The sequence below is a fragment of the Colossoma macropomum genome, unplaced genomic scaffold (assembly GCF_904425465.1).
Source record: "Colossoma macropomum unplaced genomic scaffold, Colossoma_macropomum, whole genome shotgun sequence".
Taxonomy (NCBI): Eukaryota; Metazoa; Chordata; class Actinopteri; order Characiformes; family Serrasalmidae; genus Colossoma; species Colossoma macropomum.
In genome coordinates, this window is record NW_023494785.1 from 30700590 (window position 1) to 30723419 (window position 22830).

A 22830-nucleotide genomic window follows, 5' to 3' on the forward strand; every position below is an offset into this window, starting at 1 on the left:
CTTTGTTGACTGAATCTCACCCATGATACTCTGTTCAGTTTTATTTCTGAGCTCAAACAAGTCAGTTTTGATTGTAACGATGAATCAGAAATTGCACAGAATATGTCTAATTTACATATAATTTGCATAAAGCTATAACTGCTTTGACCAAGTCTGTGTTAGATGGGGAAGATACCTGTGGGTGCTCTCAGCCCCACCTCTGTCTCTTTCTCTCTCTCTCTCTGTCTCTCTCTCCACTTAGCCTGCTGATTTCTTTAAGCTTTTGCCCCAGTTAAGCCTTTGCATGTAAAGTTACGTGTGTTTGTGTGAACGCGTTGAACTGTTAAGCTTATTTTTCTACATTTCTTTCCCTTATCATTTTATTCTTATAATTATGTTTCCCTTTTCATGTTCCTGTCCACCTGAAAAACACTTTTATTATAAAATTCTATTATCTATTTTACTTTTAAAATTCAATGTGTGGTCTTCTCTTTTCAGTTTTGGGGTATATTGCATCACAGAAATTTTAAATGGGTTTTTTTCACACATTTCTTAATTTTAATCTTAATTATGCTGCGGTGAATCACCCAACAATACTAAGAACAAACCTTCAACTACAATGATTTTTTTATTCAATGTTTTACAAAGTGCATTTCACTAAACCCATTTCAGCAGGCTAATTTTTGCTTACTTTGTCTGAAACATAATTAGTCAGTGTTCTTTAAGTACTGCTGATATGCTTAGAAAAGCGTTTTGGGACCTATTCTTTCAAGATAATGATAAAATGTTGTTGTATTTTCCACTTCTATTTCAAATATAAATTAACTGACTATAAATGAGCTCTTAAATCACAACTGCACTACCTTAAAATAAAGATCACTGGATTTTTAAAAATCATTCTGTGTGATGACACCACCCCAGCCCCTGATCATGGGACGTCTGTGGAAAAAATTGGGCACCAGGAAAGAAGGGTCATTCCCGACAATACACTGCTGTGGTTTGCAAATTATGCAACACGCAACTTGCCTGCAGCAGCTCCACCAGCCCCATGCTGAGTCATTTACGACTGAAGCTCCCTGCATATTCACAGATTTGGCTGCACATTCCTGGAACCTCCTTTTCTCATGAATATGAGCGTGTTAAACATCAGTTGCAAAATGGAAACCACAAGCAATAATATAAAATGTAAAGTTGCTGGGTTGTACAGTGCATAACATCTCTGACCCAAACACAGTAGATCAAGATTCAGTTTGGAAGGTAACCTAGACGCTTTAGGTCAGCATTACATTCATTCTTTGATTTTTAATGTATTAAGTCTGGACTTTACAGAGCTATAATTACATACTACATAGATCACAACCCCTATAACTTATAAGCTACCTCAAATTCAAAGCAATACCAAGTCATTTGAGCATTAGTGCTAGCAATGTACTAACAGTCAGGCTGAAGCCCAGTTGTTTAAATGCCGTATGTTAGAAGCCACAACTGTAGCCCATCTCTTATAGCTTTTACAGTCAGAAGCATTTTTCTTAATGTTCAATAATTCAAATGATCTTTTAGGCATCCTGGCTCTTTTGGCTTCAACCTCCATGTGAAAAGCTGTGCAGCACTCTAGGGTGAGGTGAATGCCTAAACTAAACCTGCTATCATTTATTTATTTTGAACATTTTCCATTTAATAACAATCACTGTCCTTATAAAGGCATTTGCTCATGAAATGTTGTAGTATATGCTACAATTTGCAGCTTGAAAAAGAGACAAAGCTGAATTGAATACCAGTGTAACAAAAACACTTAAGTATTCAAATTATGTGGGCTTCAAAACAACAGCAAACGATTTACACTGTTATGAACGTTCTTTTTATCAATGCTGTATTGAAATCATTACACCCCTGTTGCTTAGCATTATGATCAAGACTAGGTACTGAAACTGACAAGACGGCCTGATCGCAAAGAGCTGGGAGAAATTCAGAGAAATGAATGCTGGGTGGTGTCCTTGTCGAGCAATGTTCTAACTCTCCCTCACAACGAAGAACAAGAGTAGACATGCATCCTTCTCAATCAGCAGACTCCCTAGTATGACTAACAAATACGGTTAACCATTCGCAGCCACAAATTCAGATACTTCACAATTATTACATCACAGACACTCCCCGTATATCCAGATCATTCTACAGGAAATGTGCTTTGGTAGTGACAGTTCGTAAGGTTACACGTGATTTTCAGACTTGGGACACAATTTCATTAAAACAATCTGGCACCTAACTGCCCACAATGTGGCCATGAGGGACAGGGATGCAGTCTCAGTTCCTGCTCTGAAATGCAGGGGTACGGCTAAAACTCTGTTTTTACTTTAAAATAAATCAAAAAGACATTTTAAATACAACTGGAAAAAATGCAAAAAAAAAAAAGTATTTTCACAAGTTGAAAATTACTAGGGTTAGGGTTTGGGACAGACACCTCCCAACAGAAAGTATCCTATAAATTATGATTTTGCATATTTAGTTTCTCAAGTTACTAGATCATAACATAATCCTTGCAAAAATCTGAGGACTGAATTGTTTTTTACATAGCTTTTTAACTGTGTGACCACTGTTTGAACTAATTCAGGACAATGGTCCATATACAAGCAGGAGCTAAAAGGCTCATATGTCAAAAATCGTGCTGCTGGGATTTCCTGCATTTTTGCAAGTCATCACAAGTTCCTTTCTCAGGCTCTTTTCCTTGGCCTGTTTCTCTGTCTCTCACTTTCTGTTTATGCTGTTTGTAGACTGGCATGGGGTGGGGGAGGAGCTGGAGATTGGGAAGTAGTGTAAATGATTTTCTCCATTTGTGAGTAATTCTCTGCATGTGTTGGGTAACCTCACTGACTCTCACTGAACTCAACTGTCTTACTTCATTAAAAAAAAAAGAACCTACAACCAGTGTTGGTCAACAAACTGTCTATCCCAAATACTGATATTGGTGTCACACAATATATGACTGATTATTGGGTTTGAAGGTACTGATAGAAAAAGCATGACAATTGTTTAAAGTAAACAATAGTAAGTGTTGGTACCAGTAAGTGATGGCACCGTGTATCAGTGTCGGGCCAGTAACAGCAGAAAATACTGGATCAGATATCTGAGAGAATAAAAAGAATGAATTCAATCCAATCCTGTAACAAATCTATCCTTAAATAGCCCTCACTCACACTAGGCGATCTGAAGTTATCTGTTGTGTATTTCTTCCTGTGGAGTAATACAGCGTGTAAGAAGTTACACCTGCCTACTTTTAGACACACATCTAAAGTGAAGTGCTTCTATTAAAAGATTGCTTGTTTTAAAACTTAGCATGTTTAAATATCTGAAGCAGCAAAGGAAAAAGTACCACTGTGCCATCTTTAATCTATTTCACAAAATGAACATTAAAGTTCATATTTTATTCTGTTTTTATTTACAATTAAAATAACAAATTCTACCACTTTTTAGAAGCATTATTATGGATTTTTCCCCCTTAAGTGCTACAATTCTTGCAAATCTACTAGCACCAGTGCTACCTACTCAAAAAGCTGATACACAGTGCTGTTTCTGGAAGATTCCATTCAGGTATTTTATCAATATTAATCAGCACGACCTACAATACGGCGCTAACCATTAAGAGCACTTGCATACTTTTAGAACCTGACAGTAAATTTGAAACACTGCATGGTCTGTGAAACAGGTGCACCCTGGCACTTTCAGAAGCTTGTGTGGAGGCCAGAGTTCAGAGAGGCAGGTGAGAGAGCAGCAGCAGATGCAGACCAGAGCTCTGTGTCTATGAGGAATGCTGATGTATTGCTGGTCTCACAGCAGACAGCTGCTCAACCCAGATCGCCTGTAACCTCTCCTCTGTCTGCAAACAACTAGAAAAAGCCACACATGGCCAGACATGCCACTGAAAGCTCGGCCTGGCAGAGGCCATGCAGTCACAATGCCAACATCCAGTAATTAATCTCCCTACAAACAGAGCACAGATTTCTGTGTGCAGCTCTGTTTCTCTGTTTCTGTTTTTTTTTTTTTTTTTTTAAGGCTGATTAATTCAGATATCACAGCACAGAACAGCTGAAATAACAAATAAATTAAGCAGTTATTGGTTACATGTTAGGAATGAATTTTGGCCTATTCTGCTCACACACCTCTAAGTGAAATGGTTAGTCACGCATCAAGATATCTGAATCCTATTGGTAGCAACAAATAATTTGGACCAACCACTGGACCAACGTCTAGGTTTCACCAACGTTTTATACTGATAGTTGGTGTTATTACACTCTGAAAGAGCAGAACCTTTGGGATGCTGGACTATTACTGCACTGAAATGTCTGCATTTCATTAGCATTAATGCTTCTGTAACCCTATAGAAATAAATGTTAGATTACTCAGTAATGCAAACTCTATAACGGCAAGCAAATGTCTCCCTCAGATTGAGAAACTCTTTCAGCTGGCAACGAGCTAATTCTGTAGCAGTAAGTGAACACGTGCTTTGAGGAACTTTTTCCTGCCAGCAGAGAAACTGTTGCACATGCACTTGCTCGCCACTGTCCTCGCCACTGTTTTTGTAAGTAGCTGAGAGAAAGAGAGAGAGATATTAATATTATTACTATGTTCCATTTTTTACATTTTCTAAATGTTTGTGTATCAGCATTGGCAGATATGCACACAAAAATATCAAATACTAGCATCAGCCCACAACTATCAGTCCATCTGAAGAAATAGCTACACTCTTGTTCACAGCAAAAGTTTCAAACAGACATGGAACAGGGGTGACGTGGAGCTGGAGAGGGGAAGAGTCTGTGCCTGGCACTCGCATGCTCAGAGTGAGCCACTGCAATGAGAGAGCTGTAGGCTCAAGCTACGTCTATGCTTAATTCATGAAAGTGATGTTTTCCTTGTCTCAGTGCGTCTGTGAGTTACTGGCTCAAGTCTTGGACCATCTTGAGAGAAAAAAAATAGTTAGAAACTATTCACCTCAAATTATTTTTAGCAAATCACATTACTTTAATTATTTGAGCAGCAAGTGAGCATTTTCCAGTCATTCAATCACCATTCACACTAACACTATCGTAATCACGTATCTGGATGTGAATTGGGTGTGAAGTCTGTTTCTTTATGAAGCTAATGTAGCTCATAAATAATAGAAGCTTATACCCTGCTAACTGCCACTGTACAAATTCTGTAAATAATCTCAAACACTGTAAATAATCTCAAATAGATTTATGTGGTTTGTGACACTGTATGGCACACTGTTATCTACAAAAATGGACAAAAGTTGACAAAAATTCAGGTTGTGACAGGTGAATCAATAAAACAAGGGCAACAAATCAATCACTGGATTATTCAGATACTAGTATGTAACCTGAAGACAGCATATTAGCTGTGACATGCCTGGTTTTATAGGCTCCAAAAATAGTTACAATGAACCCACGTGACCATCAGACGTGTAAAAACTGACAAAGCGCTGAGAAATTCCACAAATGCATGAAGCTACACAGACTCCTAGCTGCTGGCAGGGCTCCTAAGCATTCTCATCCACACGATGTTTGGGAGCAAATACTAACAGTGGCTGTTTCCAGGATGAACCTGGACAGCCTCACCAGATAACACTGTTCCTCTTGCTGGTCATTTAAGGTAGGCCTGTATGGTATGATGTCAGGTTTTAGACATCAGACAAAACAGCTGCAGGTCTCGGGAAAAACACAAAGAAGAACTCGCCTCGGCTCTCATACATCAGGTGAATCAGGCCCACTTCAAACAGCTTCAGGCAAAATGGCTTTAGAGAAGAAGGCATCAGGCTAAGCTAAGCTGACTCAGACGGTGTGTGTCTGTATTATTATAATTTTTGCATTATTTTATTATATTATTGTTATTATCATTACTTTATTGCTATGCACATTAAACAAATAAATAAAAAATAACTTTTGCAGAAATCTAATAAATAAAAGGCAAATCAAAAGTCCATATCTACCCCCTACACAACTGTCCACTCTGGTTTAACCATATACTGCAGCTATTTTCTAAACAGGCACCCAAATGAGAGGACTGTCTTGCTGGCACAAGCCTACTGTAAGCAAAATATAAACTAAAATGTATACTTTAGATGTTCTATGCAACGTGGCACCAGGTTTCAGTTCCTTAGTCAAACAAGAGTTTTACTGACTGTGTATAATAGCAACAATCCCTGACGCTCTGACTGGCCTCAGCAGTGTCTATGTATGTGTTTCAGAAACAAAAGCACACTCTCCCTTAACAATGAGATATATGGAAAATGATGGTTACATGTCAGGTTTGGATTTCAGAACTCACGCAATGTATCTTAAGCATGAAATGCATGAAACCCATTTTCTGGCCTTGGTTTCAAAATGGATCAATTGCAGATCTACATACATATTTTCTACTTTTCAGACAAAATATCAATGTTTATTTAAACAACACTTATGTAATTGCTATAATTTTCTAGAATGAAAGCAAAGCCATCTTCAAGCATAAATCAGACAGTTCAGCACTCAAAATCCAGAACAGACATTATACTTAAACAGAATAAGCCCCACAGGTTGAGAAACACTGAACTAGTGGAAAGTGTAGATTGTATTTGACTATAGTCTCTCAACAGAAAGGTTCATGGACACATTAAGTACTGATAAACTGCTGCACCCTTGATACAAGTATAATTTACTCATCAATGAAATTTAAGCAATTTTGGAAATGCTAATGGGTGCAGTGTAACATATCAAGTCAAGCCTACAATGCCTGTCATGGATTTCTAGGATATTTCTATTAGATTTCAAGACAGCACAAATAACCCCACTCATCATTACAATTCTTGATTTTGAGCCCAAGAATCTTTGTAACCCGCCAGTCCTGGGATTTGAATCCGTGACCTTGCGGTTGCAAGCTCACCCTCTCTTGCTACGAGGCTACAAGCCACCCCTCAAATAGGACACTAACGTACTTAGGGTTGCTTAGGGTGGCATAATTTCCAAAAAAGACTAACAAATAAGCCAGTGGTTCCTAACCTGGTTATCAGGGCCACCCAGACAGGCTACATTTTTCCTCCCTCCCTGTGTGTTGCAAGTTGGGTTGGAGCAAAGAGGTGGGCCATCTAGGAGACCCCAAGGACTGGGTTATGAACCATTAACCCAAGCTACATTAATTACCACCCCCATGCTGATTTAATCTATGCTACATCAACTATCACCTTCACATTGCAGTTACATTTTGAAGAAAAGAGGATCCAATTTGATCAAAGAAGATATACTCTTCTTAATGCTATGTGAGCGAAGCTTTAAAACAGGAAATGCACAAGACTCCGTTTAACAGGTGTCAGTTTCACTATAAGTGAACTAAGTGTTTGGAGATGCTTTATTAAAGGTCATCAATAAATGTGAAACTAAGTGATGAGTGTTGTGTGCTGTGGTCACACTGCTTTGACTTCTACAAAGGGGGGGGGTAATCATTCAAAACCAGTTATGAATAGATCAAATCAAGGGCCATTACAGGTAGCCTACACCTTAATACTGACTGCATGATTCTTTCAAAGGAAAAGGTACAATCTTACAGGCTATAAACATCTATATGTTCAAGTTAGTACATTTGCTAATATTTTAATTAACCACGTAATCAAATGTAGAAATGTCAGAATCTGTTACAAATGATGGCAAAGTTGATCAAACTATCAGCAAACTGGAAATTAACTGTGAGATAATTCAAAGTGTTCTCCAACACTGAAGAACGAAGTCCTCAACATGCTCTGTAAACATCATTAACATATTTTGAACAAAGAATAGCAAAGAGCTTCACAGCATCAATGACTGCAGTAAATTTATAAACAGCACTTCTAAATAAAGTAATGGTTAAGCTTTTGAGCCCACAAAATTAGATTAAGCACGCTCTTGCATGAGTATACACACACCCACCAAACATCCTGTTGAACTACAGCGACCAACTACTTAAGAGATAAGATCTACTTTGGCATTTCAGTTATCAAAACACATGTTGTGGAGTGACAGCTATGACACTCCTCACAGACTGTAACAAAAGTCGGAAGAAAGTAAGCTGTAATACCTTTGTCCCCCTTAATTAAACTACGGCCATGTTTCTTAAACCCACCAAGGTGGAACTCCAGTCCTGGCAGGACAGCACAAGACAACACTCTGATTTAGCCTCTCTGATTTACTCATGAAGAAACGATTCGGCTTTAACACCTGCAGTGATGGAGACAAACCTGCTGTGGCCCTCTAAGTCCTGGAGTTGCCGCCTGTAGCCTACAGCATTTCCCTAGAAGCAATCGGAATGGAGCTGCTGACAAGGATCTTCTAATCTTGCGCCAAAAAAATTACAAGCAGGTTGGCCAAACAATACTATAGAGATAATGTGATGTCTGATCTCCCTGAAGTAAACAACAGTGACCCTAACACCCAAGAGCACCTGTTATGTTGACAACATACACTTTTGCTTTACACAGTCGTTTTGAATCTGGCCCAGCCCTATATCTGCTGATGAGCTATTGGACTTTGTTGGGTACAGAAATTAGGTCAATTATCAGGTACAGGTGCTTGTAAATGGAGTCAATCTTTTCCCGCCATCATTCTGTTTTAGCTAAGTTTACCAAGACTATCTATTGGCTCTGGTTTAAAGTTACTTTCTAAGTACTATTAGTATAGAATATTTCAGTCACGGTACCTGTGCGGTAAGCTTTTAAGACCTTTACTCAAAAAATGTGATTTGTAAACCATTAATTCCTTTTGGATGGCTTATTGTGATTATATAGATTCATATTTGTGTCAAATGTGTTACCATAGCGCAAAGCTCACATTTTTCCATTCGTAAAAAACACAAGCTTTCACTTTCTTTCTGGATTATCCACAGGAAACGTATTACTACTGTGCAGTTAGCAGTTAGTTAAAGTACATATACAATGTTGGTATTTAAAATTATGATGGTGTCAAATGTATTTCCACATCGATCTTATAAACTGTCAAATATGGTAAGTCAGAACTGTTACCGTCCTGGTTAAGCAGCAATGTACTGTCCAATAAGCCAGCTTAGCATAAAACTAGCATAATAACACAGTTCAGGATTGGTTGCAACAAAATGCTGCATTGGCAAGACTCAAATTTGAGGGAGCAACCTTATACTGTTGTGTGTGGAGCTGTTAGCCAAGCTACTCTTGCTTCACTACACTGTTCTCATTAGTAGTTTGCATGCAAATTTAAATGATCATGCAAATTTAATTAATACCTCTTCACATTCTTAATGAGCGTTAAATACAAACAGGCCTAACTGAAAAACAATTTATAGACTAAAAAAAGGGAAAATATACTACATGGCAAAACATACATGGGCAAACGTACATTGACTTCAAAACCGATGACTCGGACTTTGACTTTAGCCTTATGACTCGGAAAGGCCCAAAGTGGAAGAAATGTGGAGAGGCATCAGACTGAAGACTGCTACACAGGTTTTTTTTTATGTGAATGGATTTGTTTCCTGCCGTAAATCAGACATACAGCAACGCCGTTAGTTGTCTGTCACTGTGCCTGTGCTCGGTTTATTTTACTTCAGAAGAGAAGTGAAGCATTTAGAGTTCAAGTTCGCCTCCACAAGCTTGCGCACAATGCGCATTCTGCATAGTAATCTTTTGCTCGTTTACAGCTGCTCAGCCATGGAAACTCATGACATGAAGCTCCCAATGTGCAGTTCTTGTGCTGATGTTTGGAGGTTTGGATATCTGTAGTGAGTGATGCAGCAGAGGATAGGTGATTTTATACGGGCTACATTCTTCAGCACGCGGCAGCTCCGCTGTGGGTTTCTGCGGCGTACCGGTCTGTGGCTGAGCTGTTTTTGCTCTAAGACACTTCCATTTCACAATAATAACACTTACAGTGATCTAGCAGGGTAGAAATTTCATGAACTGAGCTGTGGCACTCTATGACAGTGCCATTTAAAGTTACTCAGCTCTTTAGTACGACCCGTTCTACTGCTCATGTTTGTCTCTGGAGATTGCAGGGCTATGTGCTTGATTTTATACACCAGTTAGCAGTGAGTGTGGCAGAAACACCTGAACTCAATGATTTGAAGCAGTGTCCACTTCTTTTGGTCATACAGTATATATGATAACTTATCCATTAGATAATAGAAATAATTTGTCCATTTCCAGTGACACGTCTTATATAAAAACAAGGGATAATCAACGGCTGTAAAACACTTTAAAAGTGTGCTAAACTGTCTTATGAGGCTGCCTGGGCAGCCACTCCAGAGTATGTGGTGACTGGCTTGAGGGAAGCAGTGTTTGCCCACACTTGTCCAAAGTGATAACCACTAAACAAAAGTGGGAGTTATACAGCATCTATAGGGGTGGGCAAAAATATAATCTCATGACACTTGAAGACACTTTCATAACATACCATATGTATGGTGATACATTTTATGAGGTTTAATAAGATAGAATCAACACAATGCACACAGTTTCATATTTACAAAAAATTAGGAATTTTATCAATATGGGAACTGGGTAGATGCCAATATTGTTCTAGTACATATCTGCAAATGCTGATACATAAACTACTATAAACTTTTAGAAAATGTTGAAATTGTGATTACTTGGACTAACATTACAAAGAAACATAGCATTTACCAGTAGATGGTTACAAGTGCAGTAAAATAAAATGCAGATTTTAGCACAGTGGCTCAGTGTGACCTAAATGTTCTACTGCTCCAGGGTACAATATATACACTTTACCAAATATCAATTTGAAATACCACTTTTCCTTTTTTTAAAGCATATAACTGTCAACACCAAGATGATTCCTGATATCTTTGTGTAACATTAAACCAAAAAAAAAAAATATCAAAAACTATGAATACAATGATTGTTGTTCAAGGTTTCACATAATGCACTAATTCCAACTAAACAGGACTAATTATGCTTTCTATGTAATGATGCATGCAGTTGTGCAGTGTTCTTTACGTACTGACAATATCCATCATATGCTCAGAAAGCATACTACAATTTCTCACGATAACAAAATATTGCTATATTACCCAACCCTATACACCAAAACATACCATGGTTACTTGTACAAATTTACAAACAGCATTAGCGTGATCTTCACAACAGCTAACCACAAACGTCTTTGGACTGGTTAACACATGCAACACCAGAAGCAGCCTTCCTTTCAGCCAGCGGTCACTCTTGACTTTCACAAAAAATCACTGTGTTCTGTAATTCTAAAAGCTCCAACAAGTATAAAGTTTGGTACTTCAATTTGAACCTACTATGAACTAACGGTTCAGATGGTGGACTGTAGTAAACAGTAAGTCGATCAACACTGTTATTAAACTGGCTAATGTGGTGCATCTTAGCTCACAGGGACAAGAATTAACTTCACCACTGCAGAACTATATTTTCCCATCTGAAGGACCTTCATGAGCCAAAACGTCATCACTGTAATATTCTATTACTCCTAACATTTAGTGACTTTAGCATATTTTACTTATATTGTACTAACAGTACAACTTCAGTTATTTAAAAAAAAAAAAACAGCAAGTCTTTACTGTTTGAAATACACAGAGCTGCACTAACGACGAACACTAGTGAAAGGAATGCACTGCGACAACATCTGGTTCTCTCATTCAAAACTCCTTCCAATTCTTCTGTATATTGTCAGCTGAATACCAAGTAGATCAGCACTACCCTCCATTTCCATACGGACGTACAACTGAACAAATCCATTAGGATGTACAGACCATTTTTCAAAGCTCCTGCGCCCAGCATTAAACGCAAAACATTACTGAAGTAAAAGCACGCACTGGTGAAAACATGTGGTAGTCAGGCACACAGAAGAATATGATCTATCAGCAAGCTAAATACAGAAGAACATTTACATTAGGCTACACTTACTTGCAATGTAGATCACTCATTAAAAAAACGCTTTGTCAATTTTTGAATTTACTGATGGTCAACGATTGTTGTTAATCAACAAAAAGGCTGTTTTTTTTATTAAAAACAAACAAACAAACAATCAGTACACAAGGCTGGGGGGAAATACATTCAGTTTAAGTCACACCATCATTTACAGTGGGGATTTTATCACACTACGCTTTTTCTTCATTTCAATAACATCATCCAATTTGCAGACATTTTACACTAAAATTTTATACAATTTTCACTAAAGTAGGGAGTTACATGGAACTAGCGATGCCTAAATCCAGAATCTAAAACCTTTAATAATGAGTTTAGACAGAGTCTGGTGCAACATTTATATTTTCGTAAAGTACACTAGGATGCCAATCAACGCTGCAGTAAAGTCACATAATTTATTCTGTGACGAATGGGGCACTCTAGGCTGATAAGATTTTTTTTTTGGACCTACTTTCTTAAATTACTACTTTTTTTTCTTAACATGTTTAACATTTACTATTATCCAATTTAATTACCTAATTATTCGTCAACCTTTTACATGTTGCAGGAAAATCACGGTGCACAGTGATAAACGCCTAATATTGATATTGTTTGTGTTTTTTTGGACTGCTTCTGTGAAATACCCATTTATTGTTGTGAATACACTTCATTTTCAGATTGCTCTAACAAGCACAAAGTAGTCTGCTCCTCTCTCTCTCTTTTGAGTGCACTGCTGCAGCTAATGCAGGTGTGGCGACTCTGGTGGCCCCTCCTTGTTAAGCCTGTCCGTCTGGGCAAGTCCTACACAATGGATCTGGATCTTATTGACAAATATTAACAGTGTAATAGTTGTATACCTCAGAGCCATTACTCTGTAGGCTAACTGGTGGAATGCTAAATCACAGCTGCCTAAAATATAAAGATTAATCAATAAATCAATCCCCAAACAATCAGGTACAGATTTCTCAGCACGCAATAAATGATGGTGAAACCTTTCATGTTTCTAGCTTTTTATTTATTTATTTAGGTATTTGAATACTGTTTGTTACACTTTCAATACATAGGATTTCATAAAAACTATGTTCTGACATTTTGACCTCATGTCATACTTTTCATTGCATTGCTATTAAGCTTTGCTGTCAAAAAAACAGAGTAGCGTGGCAGATAGTTTGCCATTCACTTTGTAGTCAACCACTTCTAACTGCTAACTGACAAACAAGTCAGGAAATGTCAAACACGTATAAACATTATGATCATTTCAGCCCCACAGGGTGGATTTTGTGCATAATCATAGGCTCCCCTTTACACAGCCTGACACTAAAAAGACAGAGCACTTCTTATTTGCACACCTATTCTCGTAAAACAAGCATTTCTCTTACAGAGAGTAGCACCTGACTACAGTGCACTTTGGACAAATGGCTTTAAACAAGGAAAAAAATGGGTCACATAGAACACAATACCTAGTCTAGGATTTAGATGGTTATGGAAGTAAAACCAGTTTTTCTATAAAATGGATTATAAACTGGACAAAAACTAGTCTATGAATCATGTGTTAAGTTAAAACAGAAAGGAACCAGCAGTGTCACATTTAAAAAAAAAAACTATCAAAAAATATGAACACAATAATTTTTATTCAACATTTCACTTACAGCACTGTACTAAACCCAGTTAAACAGAACCCTAATTTTGTAATGAAACATGCAGTTGTTCAGTGTTCTTTAAAGTACAGATAACATCCACAGTATGCTCAGAAAAAATAACATATTGCGTAATTTATCACAATATGATCATATATTGCCGTATCTCCAATCTCAGCCAGTAAGTCACTCTAGCTGAAGGTTACTGTAAATGTACAATTGCCAGACAGGGGCTGTAAGATGGTGCAGTATACAGCAGTAAGCACAAAAATTGCTTCATTGCAGTCTATGGGTTTTCTATTATTCACTAGCAGACACAAATACTTATGGATGCACTGATGTAGGAAATTGTGAACAGATGTATATATCCGATAGTTTCCATGTGTGTATCTGTCAATGCCGATACATAAATCGTTAGCATTAGAGAGAAACATAAAAGCAATACCCATAGCATTACAAAATGCAGTTTTTAGCACAGTAACCCAGTGTCACCTAAATGTCCCGCTCTTCTAGATTACAATAAACACGTCATCAAATACTGGTGAAATATAAACATCTGTCTGATGCCAATGATTTCACAATAACTGGTATGTATCGTGAGATTTCAGCACACCAGACAAAATACACTTGTAGCGTCACATTTAAAAACTGTTAAACTACTATTTAATATTTTACCTACTACTCTGTGGTAAATCCAATTAAACAGGTCTAATTATGACGTCTTATATGAAACATGCAATTGAAATATTTATAAGTTATACTTCAAACCCCTGTCGATATGATTCCAATATTAAAGTGCATCCCTAGAAATACTAGCTGAAGGTGGTCACCCACTGATCAACAAAACCAGGGGTGTCATACTCTTGAGGGTCATACTCTGTGTTTACTCTGCTCTAATAACCCAGACACTAAATCCTGGCTTTGCAATTAGCTAATGTATTGAATCAGGTCTGTTACATCAGTGAAAGCAGTCAGCTCAGCAGTGCTGCAATCCTCCTCACTGCTGACCTAAAGTGTTCCACTCCTTACCCACTGCCCTGCTTTCTGTGTAGGTGTGTAGGTGATGAGTAATGGCAACCTATTGGGCGCACAATAGACCAGTGTGCTCTCCATGACAGCTAGACAGACTAACATGTGCATTCACATAGTATGTGGACACTGGTAAAACGCAGCCCTGTGTAATCTTTGATAGTCACACGTCAAAGTAAACAGTTCGAAAAACAGATACTACCAATTTCCCTTAATATGAATGGCTTACTGATTACACACATATACATATATATATATATATATATATATATATATATATATATATATATATATATATCTACATACATATATACACACACATACACACACACATACATAGATGCATATATATCACTGATACTACTAAATAACGTCTAGGCAAGTTATATGTGGCTAAATTGAAAGAAAACGTTGTAGGTTTTACGAATACATCCCAAATTATTGTCCAACAAGTGGGTTAGGTTAACTAACTGATACGAGCCTTCTCTAGCTAACGAAACCTTCCATTTTGCCCAAAACTTTTCAGAAGAGGCTTCACTTTCACCGAATTCCCATAAACTCCGTTTACCACAGTGACAAAACAACACATTTGTAACAAAAAAAAACTACAGAAAATGAGGTGGCCCTCTACAGATAAAAAGGATCAGTTTATAAGAAGCGGTCTGCTGGTCTCGCTGACGTTAGCGTTAGCCAGCTCCACTGACCGAAGTGGTTTCGGTCCATAGGGAAGTTAGTTAGCTCCTAGCCAGTTAGCTAACTTAACCTGCTGTGTTGTTTGGGTGAGAGCTGCTCGTTTGCGATTAAAACCTGTAACCTAATACGCAGACAAACAGATTTTTGTGTTATTTAGCGATGTTGCCTGTCAGCCAGCACCATAACCAGAGTGACAGTAGCTGGAAGGTTGTACAGTTAACTCTGGGCAGGTTGGCTAAGCCAGGCTAGCGTCAACACCAGAGGGTACAGTTAACTCCGTTAGCTCGCTAGCGCGGCTGAGCTCGCATAAAAGTTGTTTTTTGCTGAAAAAATAGAAGTTAACTTCGCGGCCAGTTCTCTTGAGTACCAGGGTTTGGGTCCCTAGCTGGTCTGACGGACACGAATGAAGTAAACATCCGAGGCTAACCAACTTAAGTTACCAAACTTACCCAGCACAGCGACGGGCGGGCGGCGTTTAATCTGGGCAGCAACCGCGCAGCGACCGGAGACTCTCTCAGTGACAACAGTGAAATGTAAAATCCAAATCACGCTATCGAGTTAGTCTGTGTGCTTCTTCTGGGCCCTTCCAACTTTTCGGACGCTTTTCCGTGCAGCCAGGGGTAAAAGGGTAAAGGTAGAGTCCGATGCGAGTAGCAGCAATATGGCTGAGTGTGCTGTGGAGTGGAAGGGAAGGGAATGTAGGCGCCACTGAGTCAGTGTGGGAGAAACGGGCAGCTCCTGCTCGCTGTACTGATCCTTAACTAGTCAGACAGGACAAACACTTCTTCATAACAACATTAACATCAACAAGTGCCACACACCCCCTATTAACGTCCACAGCCTGTGCTCGAAACTGTCATAGTTATTTTTGGAGTCCTGCATTTCTAATGCGTGAACCAGAGCGGCTTGTGTTCGCTCAGGAAGTGTCGAGAGCCACAGTCTGTCTGTTAGATCTCACTGAACTGTAAAACAGACAGAACCAGACACAGATCATTACCACAAGAGTCCTGGGAGGCTCCTCCAGTCTTCACTGATAATCACAGTAGTACAAAGCCAGAAAAGTGAGATTAAACAATACGTCATGATTGTGTTTATTGTAAGTGAACCGGAACAATATAGCCTCAGTAATGAACACTATTCTATCATAACAGGTTTTGGGTAAGATTTTGAGATTTTTGTGTTTTCTCTTTTTTTGTCAAGCCACAAAAAGCAGAAGTAGTCTTACGGATGGCTAAAGGTTAACATCTCAGTGGAGTGGTAACAACATCTCATGAGTCAGTAATGATTGACACCAGAAAATGTGCTGGAAAAAGACATTTCTTCATTTATTTCATTTGTTTAGTCATTTGTACATGTTGTGGCTGCGCTGCCATGGGGAGCTTAGGGTTTGTGGCCATGCAAATGGGCTCACGGGAGCCGCCACATTCCCAGTGTAAAATGGACTGTTGTGTTGTTGTTGTGTGTAGGTTAGTTATAGTGTGTAGCTGAGTTATTAGTGTAATTGTGAACTAGGAGGGTGGGTTACAGTGTGTTGGAAGTTTTTACCCTCCTTGTATGTTGTGTCCCCCTCCCCATGTTTTGGGTTGTTGAAGTGCCTGTTCAATAAAAGAGCATTTGTTTCCTGGTTCTTCTTCTGTGCAGATGCTACAATATTCAAGGGCTACTCGTTCATCTAATGTTAATGTTTGCAGTGGATTGTCCCAGTGTTTGAGTTACTTCAGGCCTTGTCTAAGGGGCCCCATAGCTTCCCTAACAATCAAAGACCCCTGAGCACTGGCCCCAGTGGCCCAGCCAGTAATCCATCCCTGGTCATAACCACAAGGTTAATTAAGATTGACAGGTGAAAATAAGTTACACATCTGCTACAGAGAACGCACAGTTACTGTTTATTTGCACAATTTAATGGTGGTAAGGGGGGCATAAAACATATAATGTAGCCTGTGCAAAGGTTTTGGCACATTTGATCTTTTATGTTTTTTTCCAATATGTTAAACTTCACAAATAAATAGAAATATTGCATGTTTTAGTTTGTTAACCAAAAGATGTGTTAAGGCATTTTCATTTAATAAATCAACAATCCGTAGTTTGATGGGGGTGTTCAAACTTTTGCATATGACTTTCTTCTATATCGCTTTACTAATGACATTGACATATAAGGTAATACTGATTTTCAGGTTTAGCAATGTTTTTTGTGAATATCATCCTTGTTATAATGGTCATAAAATAGCCATTCAAAGCGGTTTTGTAGTATTTTGTGCACTTTACTCATGGTGACAGTTAACTATAATGCATGTCATTTACTCTGTGCTTCAAACTGTTTTGAAACAACAATTTAACATACATTAAAAAATAAAATAAATAGTCATTTTCATTTCTGGAAATGTGTTTGCTGTCTGCTTAGCATTTACAGTGCTGTGTATGGTTTCATTTTAGGAGACAAAAGCAGAACAAACAGTCCAATCAAAACAAACTATGTTTGTAATACATTCTTTTAGCATATAGACTAGCAGGACTCAGGAAACATCACATCAACAACATCAACTTTATTAATGCTGACTTATTAACTTAATGCAAACTTACATATCATCTAATATCATGACATTGCATTTAGATGGAAAGTATTGTGATATTAAATTTAATCAATATTACCCAGTCCTAATCTGAGATTCAGATCTCTTGTGATCACATCAGGAGATCAGTGATCTTAGGCGTATTTCCTGTTGTGGATGTCTGGAGGGCTGCTGTACAGTGCCAGCTGTCGTCATATGCTGTGTATTTCATACAGGTGCGGTGTTCTGTTACAGCGCTGCTCTTGTTTTTCAACACTATAATCTGGCCTTTGAAGTTGTTCACACAGCAACTCATTCTGAGATTTTTTTTTATTCGGCTCAATTTTCTGTGCCTTAGAGATTCTTTTATTCTTCACTGTTCATTCTGTCAATATCATCGTCACCCATAATAGACTATTCTGCCAAAATTAAGATACAAGGGATCTGGAATGTATAAAAGACACCCCACTCATTTTTTGTGCATTATGAGAGTGGTGATGAGGTGAGATGGTCAGCAGAATTCTTTTTTCAGAATCAGAATCAAGCTTTATTGGCCAGGTATGCTTACACATACAAGGAATTTGGTTTTGGTTACAGGAGCTCACAGTGCACAGTATCAGACAAACAGTAGTACATGTAGTAAATAAAATAAAATAGAATAAAATAAAATAAAATAAATCATGCATTCCTACCATCACTCACTCATACACACATACACACACAGTCATACCTGTAAACCTTTTTATAGATTGTCATTACTGCTACATGGTTTAGTGTGAAATGCACAGGGTTATACCATCTCCCAATAATATCATATCAGATTACAAAACGTTTTGATATCACATCAGGAGTTCTTAGTCAGCCACATAAAGTGATTTTATTTTTGTCACACTTTGCAATATAATCTAAGTACTGCATGAATTCTTAATGGAAAAGAATAGATCACTAAGAAATCATGCAATACTTCTCTGATTCCATTGCAAAAGGGAACAAAAAACAAAACGTGTATTTGCACTGATTCACATGTATGTGTTTTTGGTGTGTTTTAGCTCTTTGTCGCCTCCACCTGTCTCACTACAGAAAGTCAGGTTCAGAATATTCATTGCTGATAAACAGTTGTGATCTGACATGAAGAACACAATGATCTGTAGGTTATGTTTAAAGATGTGTAAGTTTATTCTAATAGTTATTTATTTTGTAAATAGATGTTAACATTATTGACGCATCTGATTATTTTTTTATAAAATAAAAAAGAACTGTAATAGCTTAAAGAGGAAGTCCACAAATGTAGCAAATTTTCTGCATAATTATATCATTAAAATGTCAACAAAGTCATTCAGAGTGGTTTGGTGTGAAATGCTATGCTCTAGTCAGAATTGTTCACAGTGATGGTGATAGGAACCAGATGTCTGAAGAGTTTAATGCCTAGTTTAAGCCCCATCACAGAAAGTTATTACATGAAATGGTTATGAATACACTACCTGATGCCTCATCCATTGTTTAATAATTTTGAAAGAAGCTTTTGGCCTAAAATGTATTTTCAAGAGTATTTTATGGTGGAAAGACAGACAAAGAAGACTTGGGTATTATTTTTAAAGAAAAGAAGGGTAAAACGTTATTTTTGTTTGGTCCTTTGTAGATGATTAATAACTCTTTACAGAATATCAGTAACATGTCAACAACAAATCAGTGAAGCAGCAGTAGAGAAGCATCTGAATGCACTGAGGTAAATACCCTGAAGATATACTGTTCACACATTACTTACATTAAATATCTGTATTGTTGATGTTACCTGAAGTAGACTTTATATGGTACTTCCATTAAGCAAAATATAACTGTACCCAAAACCTAACCCTAATCCTGACCCTAATCCTAACCCTAACCTCAACCCAAAACCCTCACCCTGGCCCTAATCATAACCTTAACCTCAACCTAAAACCTAATCCTAACTCTAATCCTGACCCTAATCTCAACTCTAACCTCAGCCTAAACCAACTCATCCCAAAGGTATTGGATGGAGCTCCATCACTCCAGAGAACACAATTCTACTGTTCCAGGGCACATGCTGGGGGGCTTTTTACCTCTCTAAATGACTCTTGGCATTGGACATGGTGATCTTAGGCTCATGTGCAGCTGCTCCGGAGCGTCTCATTCTATTAGTAATGCTTTTCTACTGAGATTATGCTAGCTGTGTGTGCCCCTGAGCGCCTGTGTCAGCGTTGGGCCGCCTTAAAGTAGCTGATTTCACTGGTTAAAAGGGTGTCCGGATTCTTTTGGACATACAGTGTAGTTCGATAAGGCTTGTTATTGTGCAAACATGTAAACAAACAACCAAACAAACCTATGCAATCAGTGACAGTCTACAGAAAACGTCACATCTGCATCCGCGCCCGTGCTCAGCGCACCTCTTCGTGCCAAACGCAGAGCGCGCGCAGCGCTGCGGTCACACACAGGCATGGGACGAAAAGCGACTTCACGCGGGCTCTTCACACCACAAACACACGCGCTCACACCTCGCGCGCAGCAAGCTGATACACCGAGTCACAGCATCATCGTCATCATCATCATGTACAGCAGCAGCAGCGCTTCACTTTCCTCTCTGCCTTCATCGTTTAGTCCCTTTATTATCCACAAACCTGAACTCCAAGTCCTCATTGAGCTCTAGGACGGTACCTGCCAGTGGAATTAAGATATAAATAGTACAGGTTTATAACAGAAGACAGAATAAAAACTCTCCACTTTCTGCTCTCCATCCACTGGACTCCTCCTCCTCCGTCTCCTCCTGCGGCTACTTCTCTAAAACAGCAGGAGATCCTCAGGCTGTTGGACTCCTCCTCCTCCTCCTCCTGCGGCTGCATCTCTAAAGGAGCAGGAGATCCTCTACAGACTGTTAGACTCCTTCTCCTCCCCCCCTCCTCTTGCTGCTGCTCCTGCTTCTCTAAAGGAGCAGGGAGATCCTCTACAGGCTGCTGGACTCCTCCTCTTCCTCCTCCTCCTGCTTCTCTAGAGGAGCAGGAGATCCTTTACAGGCTGCTGGACTCTACCTCCTCGTCCTCCAACACCTCCTCCTCCTCCTGCTACTTCTCTAGAGGAGCAGGAGATCCTCTACAGGCTGCTGGACTTTACCTCCTCGTCCTCCAACTCCTCCTCCTCTCCCTGCTACTTCTCTAGAGGAACAGGAGATCCTCTACAGGCTGCTGGACTCTACCTCCTCCTCCTCTTCCTCCTCATCCTTCTCCTCCTGTTGCTGTTTCTCTAAAGGTGCAGGAGATCCTCCACAGGCTGCTGGACTCTTCCTCCTCGTCCTACAACTCCTCCTCTTCCTCCTGTTTCTTCTTTAGAGGAGCAGGAGATCCTCCACAGGCTGCTGGACTCTTCCTCCTCGTCCTACAACTCCTCCTCCTCCTACTCCTGATCTAAAGAATCAGGAGATCCTCGACTAGGCTGCTGGACTTCTCCACCTTCAACTCCTTCACCTCCTGCTGCTTCTCTAGAGGAGCAGGAGATCCTCTTCAGGCTGCTGGACTCGGACTTTCCATGCCAGAAGACGTGTGGTTCGGCTGCGGTGGGTGCTGCTGTAGCGCGCTCGGCCGCGCGGTGGCGCTGCTCTTCATGCTGTTGCTGGCAGCTGCCACGCTGCTGGGCAACTCGCTGACTCTGGCGGTGCTGCTGGGCACGCGCCGCTACCGCACGCCGCACGGCTACCTGAAGGCGTCACTGGCCGTGGCCGACTTGACCGTGGGCGCGCTCGTGGTGCCGCTGTCCGTGCACGCGGAGCTGGCGCTCGCGCTGGGCGGTCCAGCCCCCGCGTGGACGGCGCGCGCCTCCGTGAGTGGAAGCGGCGGTGACGGCGCGCTGCACCCGTGCGCGCTCGTGGGCCCCGTGTTTGCGGGCTGCACGCTCGTGTCCATCAGCACCATCTTCCTGCTGACCGTGGAGCGCGCCGTGGCCGTACTCAGGCCGCTGCACCGCGACGTCGTGGTGACGCGCAGGCGCACGGGCGCGCTCATCGCGCTCTCGTGGCTCGGCAGCTTCTTCCTCGCCGTGTCGCCGCTGCTGTTCGGCCGCGATGTGGCGCTCGAGTACAACCCGTGCAGCAGGATGTGCACGTACGCGCCGCGCGCTGCCGCCAGCGCGCTCCTGCTCTTCCCTGCCTTCGACTTCACGCTGCTGGGCGCCGCTGTACTCGTGAACCTCGTGTCTCTGGGCAGTCTGCGCAGGCACTCGCGCCGCAGGAGGCGCCTGGCTGGGAACGAGGGCGCGGGCACGAGCGCGGGCGCGCGCAGGCTGCCAAGCGGCGCGGACATCCGGGCGGCCAGGAGCATCGGCGCGCTCACGCTCGCCTTCACCGCGTCCTTCAGCCCCGTGGCCGTGCTGGTGGTGGGCAACGCGCGCGGCAACGAGTGGTGCGGCTTCTCCTTCTTCGCCTTCTGGGGGCTCGCGGCCAACAGCTGCTGGAACGTGGTGATCTACAGCGCGGGAGAGAGGCGCTTCAGACAGCGCGCGCTCAGACTGCTCACCGGGTGCAGAGACAAGAGCTCCACACACACATGAGAAGCGCACATCAACAGGCCTGTGTTTCACTCACACACACACACACACACACACACACACCTCAACCGAAAACAAACATCCACAACCGTCTTCAAACAGCCTTCAAACTTTTGTAGCTTCAACACAAACGGCTCCACACAGACACCAGAGGCTCAGCCAAGGGGTGACCAGTGCCAACCTGGATGAAGCATGACCACCCGTCTGGCTGCCTCAGTCGTAGAGAATGAGACGGTCATCAGTGATCATCAGTTATGTTTTATAGTGAAAATCTGCCATCAGTGTAGTTAACAGTTATGAGAGTCTGATGATGCAGTATTTAATAATAAACAAACAAGTGAGTGAACGTGCACTGGGTCCCTTCAACAGTGCTGCTCTGTGAGCTACATCATAAATAGGCTATTCGATGGTAAGCTTTGTTAACTATTAAAAATTAGTCATCTTTTATCATTTATCATGCTAATATATTTTTACAGTT

General features: G+C 40.4%; 2 protein-coding genes across 2 annotated transcripts in view; one reads left to right on the plus strand and one right to left on the minus strand.

The window, feature by feature from the left end:
- plekhf2 (pleckstrin homology domain containing, family F (with FYVE domain) member 2) overlaps positions 1 to 16216 on the minus strand; it is a 36218-nt gene extending 20002 nt beyond the window's left edge. Inside the window, exon 1 of the mRNA XM_036590356.1 lies at positions 15702 to 16216. The gene's annotated coding sequence lies outside the window, so the exon portion shown is untranslated. The remainder of the gene's footprint in view (positions 1 to 15701) is intronic.
- A 5122-nt stretch (positions 16217 to 21338) lies between these two features.
- LOC118813968 (beta-3 adrenergic receptor) lies at positions 21339 to 22355 on the plus strand. Its single transcript, XM_036579620.1, has one exon. It carries the CDS (start codon positions 21339 to 21341, stop codon positions 22353 to 22355), a length of 1017 nt encoding a protein of 338 aa, XP_036435513.1.
- The last annotated feature ends 475 nt before the right edge of the window (positions 22356 to 22830 follow it).

What these genes read in the sequence shown, in the direction of transcription:
- LOC118813968 (XM_036579620.1), top strand. Translation starts at nt 21,339, where the DNA reads ATGCCAGAAGACGTGTGGTTCGGCTGCGGTGGGTGCTGCTGTAGCGCG.